This window comes from Rhinolophus sinicus, linkage group LG14 (assembly GCF_036562045.2).
Source record: "Rhinolophus sinicus isolate RSC01 linkage group LG14, ASM3656204v1, whole genome shotgun sequence".
Taxonomy (NCBI): domain Eukaryota; kingdom Metazoa; phylum Chordata; class Mammalia; order Chiroptera; family Rhinolophidae; genus Rhinolophus; species Rhinolophus sinicus.
The window spans coordinates 41,598,798-41,617,929 of record NC_133763.1 but is presented as its reverse complement, the minus strand read 5'-3'; the positions used below and the strand labels follow the sequence as shown (position 1 = coordinate 41,617,929).

Genomic DNA, 19,132 nt, shown 5'->3' with positions numbered 1-19,132 from the left:
TCTCTAAGCTAGTCTTACCTGCTTTTAAACAGAAGCAGATTTACAAAAGAGGATTCTGGCCCTTGTCCTGCAAGGTTTTCACTTTGCCCCTGAGTCTTTACTAAATCTACCTCTGCCTTCACCTACTGTCTCAAAGGCCGACTTGGTAAATGCAACAAGTCAGGAAAAGAGAATTTAGAAAGAAAAGAAAAAGTGAGTATGGTTCCAGGAAGAACTGCCAGAGATGGCTCAGCCCCAGGCTGAGGAAGAGTTGTAACCTTCCCCAGAGATGTTTTATTACATGGTTTCATCAGTTAGCAATGATTGGATCCTAGGCCCATGGGAAGAGACAGGAACGTTGTGTAGTGCAAAGCAGATGGTTCTCCTTTTAACAATGCAGTCAGATGGGGCGGGCGATGAGTGAGTGCTTAGCTCCCCTGCTTGTGGGCAGGCTCTGAGATCCCAGCTGACGGAACTGGGAGGAATGAATGTTTAGGAGTCGGTGACCTCCATGTTCCGCAGCTGGTTTTCCAGGGCGACGTCTCTCACTGCCCCTTTGTTTTTGCTGCCCTCATGTTGCTTCTTCTGCTTCTTTGATGGCTCCTGGTCTATGGGTGCTGGCTTCACAAAGGGAATCAGCTCTTGGAGACCTGGAAGGGAAGAGCCAACCAAGTAACCTATCGTTTCTCAGGAGTCAAAGCCCAAGGACTTCTGGGGTGAGTTTCACAAGATAATGATCTCTTTGAACAAAAGCGTACCCACAATGGGCACTGGTTTCATTCATTCTTTTCTTCCCCAGTCTGAATTTTAGCTGCATTTCAACAGAATATCATATCTGTACTGGCTACTTGCGCAGCTTTGCCTCTGCAATGCCCAGCACCAGAGGACAGGCAGAGTTTTGGAGACTGTGTCTCAACAAGCAAATCTGGTCCATTCTGAAAGGGGCCCGCTACTCAGAAGAGTGTGAAGACAGAGAACAGGAGGCAGATGGGCTGGGCCGGAGTCTTACCTGGTGGCATGAACTCCTTCAACTTCTCGGGCACAACGATGCCCTTCTCTGTCTGGTAGTTCTCCAGGATGGCACAGATGGTGCGAGTAGTGGCACACATTGTAGCGTTCAGCATATGGACAAATTCCACCTGCGAAGAGAGGGCCCCAGAGGGAGCAGTTAAACTCAGCCCTGAGCTAGTTTAATGGATGACTCCCCGACTGCAATTATCCAAATCAAAATTATGGGTTCTACCCATTATCAAGCTTTTTCTAAACTTATATGTATTGCCTGTCAGGTAACTCCAGGAAGATTCCTCATGTCTCCATGAGTCACAAGTGGCGGGTTCCAGCATTTTTGAGGAGAGTTGGGCCCTTTGAGGGAAAAAGAAGAAACTACTACAGGGGCCTCTCCTTTTAATCCCTTTCAAGACCCTAACTTGGAAAAGTAAGACCTGCAAATTGGGTCTGAAGAGATAAGCTTACAACCCAGACCTCCTTGGATGATAAGGGAAAACTTTGCCTCCGACTTGTTCGGTGTAAACAAAGGGGAATTATTCTTTATTTGGAGTTATAGAAAACAAAGCCCAACGAGAAAAGCTAGAATTGCCCTGTAGAATGGAGCTAGATTCAGGGTTCTATCTAAAAGGACTCAGTCCTGATCTAGTACAGGTCATTTTCAGATTCCCTTTTTGGTCTTGATTGAAAAGCTCAGCTTTTCCCATGATGCTGGGAAATAATGGATTCCGGGGGCTGAGAAATAAGATGGATCTACTCTGCACTGAAGGCCGTGCTGCCTGCCTCCCCAGGGGCCATCTACCTTGTCCATCATCTTCTTGGTTTGCCCGTATCGGATTCGGAGCCGGCGAGCCTGATAGTCCGTGCAGTTAGAACAGGAGACTAACTCACGGAAGGCTCCCGAGCCCGGAAACCAGGCCTCCAGGTCAAGCTTCTTACTGGCAGCATGATTCAAAGAACCTGTAAGGAAAAACCCCCAGAATTCATGAAGGAGGGATGGTATTTCAGAAGACTAACCTTTAGCAAACCTGAAGAATTCTTTAATTCATATCCTATCCCCAGAAGTGAAATCATGCCCAGATATTCTTATCACCAAACACTCCCAAGTGAGAAGAGTGTGATATTTTAATTAATGAGGGCAATTAATCGGACTGTGAGCTATTTCTTTGTGTGGTGAGGGTGGTATTTGTAGGATGCAGGAAAGGGAGGCCGATACCTGAGACAATATTCACAATGTGATAAGGGATCCCCAAAGACTGGTAGAATTCCTCTGCGGTAGTAATCATCTCTTCAAACATCTCCCACGACTTGTTGTCATGTGGTGACGAGTAGACAAACTGTTCAATCTGCGAAGAGGGACCCAAGGAGACAGTAACAATGGGACAAGGTGAATAAACTAAAGGACTGAAGTGGGTGATATTCTTGCAATGAAGGCCTGTTCCTACACCACTGGGAATCAGGTGAGGGTGGGGCCCCCAGCAAGGGGTTGGTGCACTGGACTGGGAATGCAACAAGAACAAATGCTTCTATAGCTAGCTTACCACATTATGTGCCAGGTACTATTCCAAGTGCTTTACGTCTATTAACTAGTTTAATCCTCACAATAGGCCCAATGAAGTAGGTACTATTACTATCCTCCTTTTACAGGGAGAAAACTGAGCACAGAGAGGTTAAGCAACTTGTTCAAGGTTACACAGCTGGTAAGTGGTGGAGCTGGCATTTGGGCTCAGGCAGCTTGGTTCCAGAGTCTGTGCTCATAGCCACTCCACATGTTCTCAGGCTCTTTCCTAGAAACACAGATGTAGGCAACAGGAGGAAAGACCAGGCCAGGGCGGGCTTGAGCAACACAGATCCTGTGTCTCCTCTAACCACGCTGGACAGAAAGGTAGAAGGGTCCTACGCTTCACCCCGACTCGTGTACTCACCTTCTCAAACTGATGGACTCGAAAGATGCCACGGGTGTCACGGCCATGGGAGCCCACCTCCTGGCGAAAACAGGTGGACAGGCCCGCGTACTTGATGGGCAAATCCTCTGGCCGCAGCCACTCATCTCGGTGGAGAGCAGCAATGGGCTGCTCTGAGGTGGCAATCAGGTATTTCTCATCATACGAGTTGTCATCAGACTTTTCACTGCCTTTGCCAATCACCTGAAGGAGGAGGGACCTTTATTAGTTAAAAGTGAGGGAGGAGGACCTTAGCTAGAGCAAAAAAACCAAAGAGAAGAGTGATGGGGCAGGGAGAATTTTCCTTAATCTCTGCCTGGGAATGAGCAAGGGACGCTAAAGACAGGGGAGGGATTGGGTCAGTCCCAAATGGGGTCCGTACTAGATCAAAGAAAAGCAAACCAAGAAGAGATAAAATATTCTGATAATAGTTTTTACTTATTTCATACATGAAACATTTATAAATGACGTATAAGGGCCCATGATAGCAGGCGTACGATAAAACCTGAGCTGGCAGCAACATAAATCAATCCAGTCAACAAGGGCTTGTGAAGCATTTACTAAGTGTCAAGTCCTTTTTGCCAATGCTAGGCAGAAGGAGACACAGTCTCTGCTTTCTTGGTGCTTATGGGTTAGTCTACAGATTATAATCCTCAAAAAATCACTTTGGTGTTCAGTCGATTAGAAGCATCTTCTGAACCTTGACTTGAGCCCTCTGGCTCTGTGAGACCGTCCCTGGTTGAGAAGGAGCTACACACTGGAAGGACATGGTAAGACCAGCCACTTCGATGATTTCCTTTTGTCCCACCACTGAACAGATGTGCTTTTCTAAACTCATAATGTTAAAGTACGTTCATCTAGATACATCAGACCGATTGTCTCGGGGAAAGATCAAACAGCCTCTATGCCTGCTCTGTCCAATACGGCAGCCACTAACCATGTGTGGCTATTTGAATTAAAATTAGTAAAAAATCAATATTTTACTTTTTCAGTTGCATTAGCCACATTTTAAGTGAGCAATAGCCACAAATACAGAATATTTCCATCATCACAGGAAGTTCTCCCGGACAGCGCTGCTCTGTATCTTTGAAGTTAAACTTGCCTTTTTTTTTTTTTTTTTAACTTTTATTTATTTTAAGTGTGTTTTTCCAGGACCAATCAGCTGTAAGTCAAGCAGTTGTTTCAATCTAGTTGTGGAGGGCGCAGCTCACACTGGCCCATGTGGGGATCGAACCAGCAACCCTGGTGTTACAAACATCGCGCTCTAACCAACTGAGCTAACCGGCTGCCACTGAAGTTAAACTTCTTAACTTAGGAAGTCCTCTGCCCCAATGCCTCAGGCTACTCACCTTATAAAGTTCTTCATCAAACTGGCTGAGCTGTGCCACCTCCTGCATGACCTCCTTCCTCATGAAGAAGGGGGTATAAATGGGAGTGTAGCCCCGACTTCCCAAGGTGCGAAGGGCATACTGGATGAGTGCCTGTTCTAGGAACACCAGGACCCCCTAAAGAAGCAGAGAACACAGCGCTGTGTGATTGGGTTCTGTCACCAACATGTCCACCTGCTAGAGTTCACATTCAAAGGCAACTGGGGCCGTAGATATGACTACACAGGGGTACACAGGAGGCCAGCAAAGACCATGCACCCCAATACTACTTCAAGAGATTCTTCCTTAATACAAATGCCCAGCATATCATCCAGGAGCATTGAATTCTCTTTCAGATACCAAAGCAAGAGGAAAGGATTATTGGCTCCGGGTACACAGGGAAGTTTTCTTGTGCTAATTCTTACAACGCTGGATTCGTTTATATAATGTAGAGCTTACCTATATATGTGTATATGTGTACAGTTGATCCTTGAACAACGTGGAGGTTAGGGCTGCCAATCCCCCTCCCTCACAGTCAAAAATCCATGTGTAACTTTAGACTCCCCCAAAACTTAGCTACTTATAGCCTACTGTTGACTGGAAGCCTTACCAATAACATAAACACGATAAACAAATATTGCACATGTTATATGTATTATATACTATGTTCTTACAGTAAAGTAAGCTAGAGAAAAGAAAATGTTATTATGAAAATCATAAGAAAAAATTCACTTACAGAATTTATTGGAAACAAATCTGCGTGTAAGTGGACCCACGTGTTCAAGCCGTGTTGTTCAAGGGTCAACTGTGATTCCAAAATTATTTTACCATGGCCTTCTGAAAGCTTTCCCTGAATTCAGTTAATCCGGGTTGGCCTACTGTTCTCGTAGCACCCTGGGCCTGCTCACACCACAGCACGTATCACAGTGGGTTTTGACTCTGTTACTTGTCTCACTGTCCAGTTACACTGAGCTCCTTAGGCAGAGGCTGTTCTGATTTAGTTTGCAGTAGAAAGGCGAGTACAAATGGTAGATTTGATGTGTTGGCCTCTTTAAGTAGGTTGTTTGCTGCACATTTAGTTCCTTCTTTATAATCCCATCCCCAATGGTTCCCTACTCTTACCTTCAGGAAGTACCCTCGACTCCCAGCCACAATGGCCCCTTTTTCGCCTTCAAAACCATCAACCATCACCACCAGGTCCACGTGAGAGTACTTCTTTCTGACCGTACAATCACCCCAAATCCTCTCTACTTTGTTGTCTGCGTCCTAAGGAAACAAGACCAGGAGACAAAGATACATGACCTCTGAATTCTACAACCTCCATCTTTCTAAATCCTGTTCCAACAACTTTGAGCTTAGTGAAGCCATTGCTTAACTCGAACATGAGGTTTTGGTCACTGTGTACAGAGACTAGAGAGGGGAATTTGCTAGAGAATTTGTGCTCAATAGAGAAATAATCATTTATAAATTCCTAGAAGCGATTCTAGCCATGAAACTGAAATCACGATTTTGCAAAAGATCTGTTGCATTGCCTTTTTTACCCTTTTAAATGACTCCTTGAAAATCCTGCACAAGGACACCCCTCCCCTGGACAATCAGCATTGCCTGGGGTGCAGAGGAGAATGTAGATTTTTTTTTTTTTCCAGGCTCTTATTGGTCCCCGGCCACATGAGGGCGGGCTCAGGGCCTGACCTCCCTGAGTTTAACTTTCTGTTCACCAGGGAATGAATGAAAGAGGCACAGATGGGCCCAGCAATGGCTGGGGTGTCAGGGAACAAAGGCTGGGCTCTGAGCAGCTTTGTGCCGGGGAAGCTCCACTCAGCAGGAAACTTTTATCATGCAGATTTCCCTTCAACCTGCAGCTTCTCAGCAGGGTATGGGTGAGGGGTGAGGTTGATTTAGCAGATCCCTCCCACGAGACTCACTGCTACCAGGGGCAACAGTGAAGGACAGTAGCACGATTCAGAAGAGACTTCTATGCCCGAAGTCCCCTACCTGCTGTCTCTGCTACTTCCCAATCAGGCAAGGATCTGAATCTTTCAATTCTCAATTGGTGGACAGACTGAATGTACAAAGAGCCTGCTACTGACACAAGGCCTATTATACAGAAAGTGCCAGTGTTTTGCTCTCCTCCTCCCACCGTGCCCCTGCCTAACAGAGGAGGATGTAAGGCAGCTGCCTGCGGTGGCACTGACGCCTACCTCATCATTGCTGATGGGCACAGAAGGATGCAGAAGGTTCCCGATCTCTCGCAGGTTCTCAAACCGCTCTGCCTCCAGTTTTATCCGCTCCGCGTCACACTTCAGGATCGCTTCATCGATGAGGAGTCGGAGTTTTTTGATCTGTGACACTTTCAGGTTCTGTAGATGAACAGGTCAGGCCGCAGCCAGGCCACAGCGAGTCAAGGACTGAGTAGCAGCAATGTGATTCTGTTGCCCTAACCCTGTTGTGCTCTAATGAAAACCATTGTCATAGCATTTTAAAAATTGACAAGGAAGGCTTTCAAAGAACCGAGATTTATTTCACACAGGGATATATATGGTCTTGCCCTACAAATCCGTTGGCATTTTCTTTTGGGGTGCCCGAGGCAGAGGTGGATCGATTCTGGCCACTCTTCTTGTTCCTATATGTGTCAGGAGTTTTAATATGTAGCTCTTTTAAGAGCTCTTTCCCTTACCTTGCATTTTCTGATATTCCTGGTTAAATCAATTCAACATTCTGTTATGTACAACATTTAACAGTTCTCCAGGAAGATTACACATTTATTAGGAGCAAGAGACTTTGCCTTAAGCTAATTTTGTATTCCTTACTGCAGGTGTCACAAAATATACTGATTTCTTAGGGGGAGCCCTTACCAGGTAGGGCTGGACAGGAATAACTCCTTCAAACTAGCCCTTCAAGCACAGCAACTTTGCTTTTTTTGTGTTCAGGCTCTTGCTATGCTTTTGTACTGTGGGTTTTAAGAAAGGGTTCGGTGATTAAAACCTTGAAAATTACTGCTCTAGGTCCACTGTAGTGAATATGTACTGAATTACAGTATATTGAAAAGATTCCCTGACTTTGTGAAAATGGAGTAATATAAACCAAACATAGTTCGATTCCTGTTTTCTCTTCTTCCTACCCTTGCTCTTCCACTCCATGACTCCATCTCTGCTGTTTAATAGACACTCAAGTACAGAGTATATAATAAGAGCAGATGGGGACATGTCCCAAGATGCCACAACGTTGGGTGGAGCAGAGTATCAGCATTCGCTTATTTAGGAATAAGTTTAGATAAAAGAACAGAAATTCCAACCTAGAAAAGGACAATAACTTACAGCTAAAGTGTCTGTGGTGAGGTCATCAAGATTTAACACGTTCTTTGGAACAGACTCATCATCTCCCTCTGGCTCTTTCTTCTGCAAGAAAAAAATACAAACAAGCAGCACTACTGAGTAAAAAAAAAAAAAAATCCTCTGACATTTTATAAGTGCACACCCAATTAATAGCATGTAAACTAATCACAGAACTTTATTTTTTATTTATTTATCTTCTTATAGAGAAAAGTCACACTTTTGCTATCGAGTGCCTTACATTGTGCTTTGACTCACTGTTTCTTCTGAGCTAACCAGCAAAGGGTATGAGGAGACTGCAGCACCTGCACAAAATATGAAACGCTTCATGAATTTGTGTGTCATCCTTGCGCAAGGGCCAGGAGCAAGGTATCGTTCCAATTTTAGTGTATGTATTGCCAAAGGGAGCACTCACAGAACTTTCTACATAACTGTCTCTAAAAGACGTAACATGTGGGAGAAAAATTGCTAAACTGGAAGTGAGAAGTTTCAAGTCCCTGTTCTGCCACTTTCTAGCTTTTTGATCCCGGCCAGGTGGATTAACCAATCAGGGTCAGAGGGCTGACATCATCAGGCACGAGATTAACCAATCAGGGTCAGAGGGCTGACATCATCAGGCACAGAAGAAGAATGTCTGCCTTGGACATAGAATAGTTATGGGCACCAAGAATGTGTGAAAGCGTTCATGAGCTGGGTGCTCAGGAGCCAGCACTGGGGCGGGGCAGACGCCTGGGTGTGAATTTCTGAATCCTTGGCTACCTGCTAAGAACAGTCCCAGTGCTGAAGGTAAAGGGGACAAAATGATGGGATGATGAAATATTAGGGAGACAAGGAACACAACATTTTGGAGGAAAAAAGTCACAAAATCTGGAACTAAGTTTAGAGCAGTCAATGCAAGTTGTACAGCAGAGGTGTACACAGGACTAGATATTTTCCCTCTCCAGTTTCTTGCCTCACCCTCCTTTATGACAATCTGCCAAGTCACTTCTAATCCTTGCCCAAAGCCATGGGGAGGATAACTTTATGAGTCAAATTCTTCCTAAATTAAGGAAAATTATCAAAGGCCATTATAACAAGCTATAGAAGATCTCAGCAAAACTCATAAAAATAAGTTGAGAAGATTTTGGATCTGCTTTGCAAATATAAATAAAATGATGTGTAGAAATCATGTTCCATGCCCTAAGGATTTTTTAAATCCAATCCAATAATAGTAGGCAATTTATACAACCTCATAACCCACTGCACAAAATTGAATCATGAGAAAGGACTAAATCTTCTGAGGGTAAAGCATAGAAATCCCTTAGGCTTATTATACATTCTCATACGTTGAAGTGAAAAGTCAAGATTGTAACCACAACCCAACTCATACCCTTCGGTGACTCAAACAAATCATCTTAAAAAGGTGGAAAAGTCTGAAAATATCAAAATGAGTCTTGATAAGAACAAGCAAAAACTTCTGAGGAAAAAAATGGCCTAAATCTCAATATTTCCTGTATGCTAACAAGATAGCTGAGGCTACCCCGCTATCCACTTATCCGTTAGGGCAGCAAATTCAAGTTCTAAGTTCAAGTTCTGGCTCTGTAAGTAACTCATAGCATGATTTTAGGCCATAATTGAATTTCCTAAGCTTATATCCTTAACCTTTAAATAAGGCTGATAATTGTACTACCTACACTCCATGCTTGCAGCAAAAATCAAACCCAAAATGATATATATATATATATAGTTTTAAATACTTTCAAGTGCTATGCAAGTTAAAGCACTGTGAGTACCATTCCAATGGACCGCAAAGGAGAACACTCTTTATTGTTATTGCAAATGGAAACAAACACTCCCATCTTCTTGCTATGAAAAAACTCTTGGCTGGCACTACCTGTATGTGTGTTTCACAGAGCACACAGGCAGGCGCATACACGGCAGTTAACATAGTCACAGGACCTCTGGCATGCAAATGATTAAGCATCATGAGTCCCATAGGAAGAAAACAATGCGATTATTGATACCAGTTTCTATAGCCGTCACAAGCTGAAAGTGGAACAAAATGCTGTTAAAGAGAAGGACTCGGACTATCAGGAAGCATAAGGTGTTAGAATCCCAAGGAAATTTTTTGTTCTGCTCTTTACTGGTTCAGTTTCCACATTTTTAATTTTGGGGTTTAGTTTAGAGGTTTACAACTTAAAAATGAGACAGAGGGTAGGGTGAAATTAATATACTTTGTAAAAAGTGATTGAGAGGCAAAAAAGGGTATTTTGGAAGAAAGATTAGAAACATGTACTATTCTGGAAACCAAGGCAAGGCCCGGCTGAAACTTAACATTCTTCTTCTTTTTTTTTTAAAAGATTTTATTGGGGAAGGGCAATAGGACTTTTTCCAAGTCAAGTTGTTGTCCTTTCAATCTTAGTTGTGGAGGGCGCAGCTCAGCTCCAGGTCCAGGTCCAGTTTCCGTCGTTAGTTGCAGGGGGGGCAGCCCACCATCCCTTCAGGAAGTCCAGGAGTCCAACCGGCAACTTTGTGGTTGAGAGCCCACTGGCCCACGTGGGAATCGAACCAGCAGCCTTCTGAGTTAGGAGCCCAGAGCTCCAACCGCCTGAGTCACTGTGCCGGCCCCAAAACGTAACATTCTTAAAGCATGGAAGGGTTTTGTGGACGAAGGTCGCGACTACTTGCCAGCCATTGTTCCTCCCAATTGCTGAGTAACTACAATGTTCTAGACATTGTGCCAGGTTCTCTACATTTAAAAAACTTAGTTCTCACAAGTTTATTCTATAGGTAAAAGTTATTATTGTCATTTCACAGACAAGAAAAATGAGACTCAGGAGTTAACTTGCCTCCAGTCACATAGCCAACAGTCCAGGATTTGGAGACCCTATGTATACTCTTTTCATTAAAGAGCACAACTGCCCTGGGACAAACGACCTGAAGTCTGCCATAAGAAATTGTTTGTGGCACTGTAGGTTGACCTTAAGAAATAATTGGAAAGGATTACTGGTGGAATTTATATTCTTATTACAAGAACAGAATAGACAATGAATGACAAGTGTGGCAAGAATCCGAATCTTGCTGCAGACTGAATGTTTGTGTCCCCCCAAATTCAAAGTTGAAACTAATCCCCAATGTGATGGTATCTGGAGGTAGGGTCTTTTAGAGGTGATTAGGTCATGAGGGTAACCTCATAAGAGACTCCAGAGAGCTCCCTCTCTCCTTCCGCCATGAGAAACCAGCAAGGAGACTGTCTATGAACCAGGAAGGAGCCCTCACAAGACACCAAATCTGCCTGTACCTCGATCTTGGACTTCCCGCCTCTAGAACGGTGAGAAATAAGTTTCTGTTGTTTATAAGCCACTCAGTCTGTGGTATTCTGTTATAGCAGAAGCCAAACAGACTAAGACATATCTGAAGACTGAAGACGGACTAACTGATGCTTTAAAGTATCTCTTAGTTTCCTCCCCACGTCCTTCCTTTTTTTTTAAAATAATTCCCCCACTTTGGTAAGAAATTCGGTATCCATAGAATTAGACACTAAATTAGAAATTATATGAGTATTAACTAAGAATAAGACTGACTTCCTCTGCTCAAGCTTTCAAGGTCGCCACTTACCTTCATTTTCTCTCCAATTGTCTTGCTGCACAGGTTCTTCAGCTTGTTCAAGTTGTCTGCCCGAAATCTGCCTGAAGAATAAAGAACCCAAGAATATACCAAAGATATGCATATAGTTAAGATTCCTCTTTCTCCTAATCACGGCCTCTTAGGACTGATCTCAGCCAAGGCCAGAGTGCGAGACCTGCCTCATGAAGTTGTGAAACCTTGTAGCTTTAGAGTCCCAAATTTAGTTGGCATATATTGGTAACTACAATAGGGTTCTCCAGCGTTTGGTGACAAGGAAAAGGCCATTCTGAGACTAAAAATACTCAAGTAACTATAACGTGTTTTGTCATCTTAAAATTCATTTAAGAAACCATGTGGTACGCAGGAGAATCTAGAAAGAGGGCATTCATGTTTCTATTCCCAGGAACTTGGTTGCTACATCTCTATGCTAGAAACAGTAAGTGTTATTCTCTTTGCTTTGACATAATGCTCATCTGGCAACTTTCAAATTATAATAATTTAGTTTCTCATGATTTGGTTTCTTTTGGGAAGACAGTGTACTACTAAATCAACCTACATATATATTCTGGTCCAAATTAATATATTGGTATTGTGGTTCATTAATCTAACTGATACGCAAAAATTGGACCTCTTAAATGGAAACTTTAGGAGCAATATAGTGAAAATCAGGCTTTTAACAGGTAAAATGATGACTAGAAATGAGACATAGCTACTCTCGAAGGCTTTGCCAAACTTTAACTAAACTAAATTTTAGCAGAAAATGATATATAACTACCTTCTCATTCACTTATTCACATTGATCACAGAGATGGAGAACAGATTCATGGTGGCCAGGGGTAGGTGGGGGAGGGGAAAGGGACTAGACTACAAAGGGACAGCAAGAGGGATCTCTGTGGTGGTGGAACAGTTGTTTATCTTGCGTGTGGCAGTAGTGACACAAATCTACATGTGATAAAATCACACACACACATACACAGGTACATGAAAAACTGGTGATCTGAATAAGGTTTGTGAATTGTGAAATGTCAATTTCTTGGTTTTTATATTGTACAACTTATGTTAGATGTTATCACTGGGGGAAACTTGGTGAAGGGTACACAGGACCACTTAGTACTACTTTTTGTAATTTTCTCTAAATCTATAAATATTTTGAAATAAAAAGTTAAACATTTTTTACTTAGTCCCTTCTATTTCCAAGGCCCCGTGCTAAGGGTTGGGAATATAAAACACTGAACTAGGCACTGGGAAATAAAAGAAAATAAGATAATTTTAAAAATACATATTCTAACAATGCTGAATGTTTTAATCAATAAACATAGTATATTCCTTTATTATTTTCCTCTCAGCAATGTCTTGTAGTTTTCAGTACAGGGATCTTGAATGTCACTTTTAAAATATAGTTTTAGGTATCAGATTCTTTTTAAATGTTACTTATATATAGACACATCATTGATTCTGTATATTGTATACAGTGATCTTGCTAAATTTATTTAATTTTAATAGCTGAGATTCTACACAGACAATCAAAGTCATTTGTAAATAATGACAGTTTTACTTCTGTTCCAATCTTTTATTTCTTTTTCTTGCCTTACACATACTGTCTGGAACCTCCAGCACGATGTGGATTAGACATGGTCTAGTAGACATCCTTGCCTTGTTCCCCAGCTCAGGGAGAGAGGTTCAGTATTTCATCATTAAGAATAATGTGGGAGAGGGGTGGGAGATGAGGGTAAGGGGGATCAAATATATGGTGATGGAAGGAGAACTGACTCTGGGTGGTGAACACACAATGGGATTTATAGATGATGTATTACAGAATTGTACACCTGAAATCTATGTAATTTTACTAACAATTGTCACCCCAATAAATTAAAAAAAAAAAAAAGAATAATATTAGCCATGGGTTGTTTTTTTTTGATAAATACCACTAATCAAATTAAGAAAGTTTCTCTCTATTCCTAGTTTGCCACATTTTATCATAAGCAATTGGATGCCACATTTAAAAAAAAGAACTTTGATTCCTATCTCACATCATACACTAAAATCAATGTGAGATAAATCATCTATCTAAAAATGAAAGGTAAAGTAATAAAACTTGTAGGAAAAAAATGGAGACTATCTTCAGAACTTTGGATATGGAGATTTTCTAAAAAGAATACAAGAAGCACAAATTACAAAAGACCAATAAATTAGACTTCATTAAAATTAAGAACTCTACTCATTAAAAGACAAAGAGTGAAAAGGCAAGTCACAGATGGGAGAAAAGATCTGCAATATATATACTACCAGACAAGGTCTTGTATGCAAAATAGATAAAGAATTCCTAAAAATCAATAAGAAAAAGACAATAAAAAAAACAACACTGGTCAACAGGATTGAACAGACCCTCTCAAAACAGGCTGTCCAAATGCTAACAAGTACATGAAAAAGTGTTCAATATCTTTAGTCATCAGGAAAATGTAAATAAAAACCACAATGAGAGACCACTAGCTCCCCACCAGAATGGCTAAAATTGAAAGGACTGCCAAAATGAAGGGAAAGAATGTACAGCAACTGAAACTCTTCTATTGCTGGTGGGAGTACCAACTACTACAACCACTTTGGAAAACTCTCATAGCAACTAGTAAATCTAAGCATGTCCCTACCCTATGACCCAGCAATTCCACTCCTGGGCCTTATACTCTTAATATCGTTGTACTGGTAACAATCCAAAAGTCCATCAATACAATTGTTTGGTATATTTACATAATGGAGTACTATACAGCAATGAAAATGAACCAACCACTGCTACACATCAGAACACGGAATAATCTTACAGACATCACTTTGAGAGAAAGAAGACACATACAAAAGTATATACTATATAAGACCATTTATATGAAGTTCAAAATCAGGCAAAGGTAATTTATGGTGATAGTGTCACTGGGTTGTGCCACCACAGTATTAGTTAATCCTTATTAACTTTCGTGTCTGCTCTCATTCTCCAGTGCATCCCCGGATGAACCTGGCTGAATTCCTAAGGAAAGCGCAGAAATTCCACAGCAAGCTAAGCCTTCCCGTAAAGACTAGATAAGAGACCCAAGGACACAGCTAAAAAACTGGTTTGCACAGAAGAATCCAAGATGGTGCCAAAACCCCTTCCCAAGTGACCTTTTGATGAATTTTCCTTCTTTGGAATGCTAAAAATCATGCCCAGGGCTGGAGACTTAACATTAAAATGAGACATGCTGTCTGGACAGCCATGTTCCAATTATGTATAGAAACTGCTCACACTCCCTGGCAATTCAGAGAATTCGCCACCGTTTTCTCGGAAATCTCTACTCCTGAACCTGCCCATTTCCCACCAATCCTTTAAGATTCTCCTCATTTCCCCATATGGGGAGGTGGTATCTTTAATGTAAGCTCATCCTTCTGCATTCTTTGATCAAAGAAATCAAGTTTCTGCTTTGCTTTACCAAATACAGTCTGTTATATTGGTGTGAGTGACACCGGGCCAAAAGGACCTTATTTTGGGGTCCCTGACAGTAGAAGGCAGAATACTGTGATTTTTGGAGGTGAGAAGTGACGGTGAGGGGAGCCTGCTGGGGTGCTGCAAATGCCATAGATCTTCATCTGTGTGGGGGTTACATGGGCGTAGAGATTGGTAAAATTCAAACTGCACATTAAGATTTGTGCACTTCCCTGTATACATTACACTGCAATAAAAGCAAGTTTTAAAAAGCTGTCTATAAAAATAGTATAAATGCCACAACAGAGATATATAATATATGGAGAGCACTTAACACATGAAGTAGAGCTATCAGAGCAGAATTGGGTGGCAAGGAGGGCTGATGGGAGTGGGGCATCACCCAAGAAGAGGCAACAGTCACAGACATGTGACAGAGTTTAGGAGTAGCATAACAAACAGCGAGGGGCATATGTGGGAGAATGGCAGAAGATGAGGCTAGGAAGGAATGTGGGACTTTGTAAACTGGGTTAAGAAATTTGGATTTTTATGCTTTAAGACTCTACGGTCCAATCTGCAGTCACTAGTTACATGTGGCTACAGAGCATTTGAAACATGGCTAGCTTGAATTGAGATGTACTATAAGTGTAAAGTATACACTAGATTTCGAAGACTTATAAAAAAGAAAAAGAACGTAAAATATCTCAATAATTTTTTATATTGATTACATGTTGAAAATAATATATTTTTTTTGATATAGTGGGTTAAATAAAATATGTTACTAAAATTAACTTCATCTGTTCTTCTTTTCGTTTTTTAAGTGGCTACAAGAAAACTTACAATTACACCTGTGGCTCACATTATGTTTCTATCAGACGGTACTGCTTTAAGGTATGAATGTCATTGCTAGACTTATGCCTGGAAGTAAAAGGATTAGATTTACATTCCAAATAGATCACATGGCCTGGGTGTGGCCCAGGACTGGGTGAGACTGAGGTGAAACTGAAAGCAGTTAAAAAGTTATTCCAATGCTGAGAGCCTGGCTGAAGACATCTGCAGTAATGGTTAGCAGGAAATAACTTCAATTTAAAGAGAACTCTCATTCAGAAAAGCACTTTTGGGGGGAAGACAGAATTCCTGTGGTTAGCAGCCGATTTTAAGATAGGTAGAAATCTAGTGGCTTTGAAGTAGTCGAGGCAAATGCTTTTCATGTGCCCAAGTGTGTCCTCATTACATTATTCTGAAATTAAAAAGAAGAAATCACAGTTCAAATCCTTGGAGTGAGATGAGGTGTGGTAAACTCTGTGGTGCTATGACTCCAAGTTTTATCAGATTCCTTTGAGAGCCCTAGTGGCAGCTTGGAGGTCTACAGGCAGACCAACTGGGTTACAAGTCCTTGTTGCAGCCAATGACAGAAGAACCCCAATCTCTGATCTGAGGTTCAGATACAGAAGAACCTTGATACAAGATCTGTCAATGTCCTACTTGAGCAGCCAGTAACTTGGGAAAAATCATTAACTCCCTTTGGCTGCAAAGAGAATATTACTAAGGGATATCAGGTAGAAAAGAGTATGTGTGTTGGAAATAAATTACACAAATTGCTCTTCATACAGACGGGCAAAGTGCCCTGAACACAGAAGATATTCATGAATTCAGCAAACCTTTGTCAAGCTCTTAACAAGGAGCAGATGCAGTGCTAGGCACTTGGAATATATGTATACACATGTATATGTATATCCTGTATGTATATGTATATCCTAGGTACTGGGACATACAGATGAATAAAACACAGCCAAGTCTCTGAAGAACTTATCCCCTCCATATATCCATTCATCAGGAAAAGGAAAAACTTCCTATAGATATGTACATTATACACATCTATATATACATTATACACATATATAATGTATACATGTACATTATACACATTCAAATACATTTAGTGCTGGACAATGGCTAGGCTGATGCAAATATATGATACTTCTGATTCAGTAAAACAATATCTGGTCTAGTTTTTTCCTTCTGTTTAGTTGAATTCCATAGCAACTCAAAACTTCAAATTCAGGTGGTGGGATCTCAGTCACAAAGTACCACATTAGAGTGACCGAGACATACTGAAGCATCAGACAAACCGAGTTACACAAATATTCTCTTGGTACCCTTATACATTTAGGAAAATTAATTTTCCTAATGGAAACACACCCCACTCTCGGACAGCGATGGCCTTTGCAGTGTGCTGTCATAAACCTGGCTCTCAGCTGGTTGCCGACTTATTGCATCAGACAAAATTAACCACGTGTGCATCCAGCCAATCAGTGATCACTCCATTTAATACAGGCAGAGGGTTTTATGCTTTTATTTAGGTTCATGAAAGATGCCCGGGTCAGTTCCAGGTTTTAGTCCAACCCTGCCAATATCTTTTCCGGAAAACTTTCACAAATCACAGTTAAACAGCCTCAACAATTAAAAGCTTTTTCTTGCCTCGCCGCATCCCTCTCCCCTGTCTGACCTACCACTACAAAGACTTATCCGTTCTGAAAGCTAGAACCACAAATCAGGGGAATGGCTTTTCCAAAAGCTCCAGGACCCCTGCTTTTAGACAGGAGCAGCCTCCGAAGACCCCAAATACTTCCAATATGGGTGGAGTGAACCTATTACGCGGCAGATGTGACTCGGTCGCGGCTGGAGCCTTTCACCCTATCAAAATAGGTGACCACTTTGGCCTTGCCGAAGGTGAGAAAAGGACTGGAGGCGACCAAAGTACAGTGTTAGGAAAGGGGAAACCCCCCAAACCTCCCGCCCTGGCTTCCTTCTGGCTACCCTTGGGGCAGGAGGGCTTGACAGCTCTAGATGCGCATGCGTCATGCTCGTTGCCAGCCTGAGATCAGCCATCCGCACTGAGCACGCGTGGAAGGGAGCGTGTACCAACCCGGCAGAAGGAAAAGTGGGATGGTCTCGGTTGCCCGGGTACGTTTTGGGGGATAGAGAGAGCCTCGGAGCCACCGCGACGTGGGAGGGGGGTCTGACGAAGGGCGGAAGCTGTGGCCCGAGATCCGAGAGCCGAAGTTGGGGTTAGGATCGGGAGACACCCGGCGCCTCCCGGTACTTACATCTTCGCCACTCGCCGTCTGCCTTTACCAGCTGATCCACTAGTCTCGGGTCCTTGAAGCGCTTCTCCTGGGTCTCTCGGATGAGGGCTGGGTCCCCTCCTTTATCCACCCGAAACAAATCCAGATCCAGCACCATCTTCCCTCCTCCCGGGTCAACACTGAGGGAAATGAGGTTGGGACCGCAGCAGCCAAGCCTGTGACCGACGCCCTGCGCTGGCGCGCTGACCTGTCCCTCCCCGCGCAGGCGCGGCACGAGGGCACGGGCGCCCCCTGTCCGCCGGAAGCGACAGTGCTCCTGCGGGGAGGCGGGGCCGCGGAGAGGAAGGTGGGGGAGCCGGGCGCGGGCTGCTCCGGCCGTGCAGGGGTGTGACCTGGCGGGCAGCTTTGCTGCCTCCTGTGCTTTCTCCCCAGCTCTGCACCCCTCTGGGCCTTCTCATTGCCCCTTAAAGGTGAGTGCCTCAGTTTCCTACTCATGTTCAAGGACGTGACTCAGGCTAGGCAGACGCCTTCCAATATGATAGCTGCCTTGGAAGCTGGAGCCCAGAAGATGCCAGTTTCCGTTTTGCAAGCTTGGCTCCTCAGACTGGACCCTCTCCCTGGACCTCTGCTCTCTGCTTCATCTTGAGACAAGCGTATGGCTACATTTTTTTAGTCCCCGGGTTACCTCAACTCAACAGTCCCACTTTCCTGCCTCAGAGCTCGGACACATTTCTTAATCCGACTGTTGGGTAAACTAGATTGTCCCTTTACCAAGGCTTAAGAGCATAGGGCCTGGAAAGTGCAATTGAAATCTTTTAGAGCGAGACATGAGGGGACTTCCAAGGGGAAAATATTTAGTAGATTTGAAGGCAGGACAAGGTGTCGAGGTCCTGTCTTAGGTTTGTGTGAAAACTTGACCAAATATTACATCACTTCATTTTAGAACATTCAGGCCTTTCCAGTAAAATATTCTAGTTGCTGGTCGAGCCAAAATTATCAAAGAATCTCCCTGGTAATGAGATTATTTGGAGGATTTGGGAATAGGCGTTGTGTTCGCCCCATCCTTCCACCTTGCAGAGACTGTAGAGGCCACTCCCAATTCCCAAAGTATCACAGGAAGGGTGATTTATACATTCTGGCCTCTCCAAACTTCCTTAGGATTTTTCACCATTAGTCTTATCATTTGATTACAAACTCTTCCTTTAAAATGCTCCTGTTACCTAACAAATTAACATAATCACGGACTTCATTTATCAGCTTAGAATCGTAGGCTTTTTAGGGCTAGAGGGGAATCTCTTAGCTACTATCTGCTAGCCTAATAATTTCTAATCTTTTTATCACCTTGTCCCTCATGTTTTGAAATATT

At 42.8% G+C, this 19,132-nt stretch overlaps 1 protein-coding gene and 1 pseudogene across 1 annotated transcript; both read right to left on the bottom strand.

Annotated features, from left to right (window-relative positions):
• Positions 1–228: 228 nt before the first annotated feature.
• Positions 229–18,030, bottom strand: SARS1 (seryl-tRNA synthetase 1). Its single transcript, XM_019730525.2, has 11 exons — positions 17,788–18,030; positions 11,224–11,294; positions 7,612–7,692; positions 6,496–6,654; positions 5,417–5,560; positions 4,277–4,432; positions 2,910–3,131; positions 2,201–2,330; positions 1,787–1,944; positions 989–1,118; positions 229–629 (listed from the first exon to the last, which is right to left on the bottom strand). The coding sequence occupies exons 1-11, from the start codon at positions 17,921–17,923 to the stop codon at positions 472–474; spliced, it is 1,545 nt and encodes a 514-aa protein (XP_019586084.2). The 5' UTR covers positions 17,924–18,030; the 3' UTR covers positions 229–471.
• Positions 7,937–8,037, bottom strand: LOC141568716 (U6 spliceosomal RNA; annotated as a pseudogene).
• Positions 18,031–19,132: the final 1,102 nt, after the last annotated feature.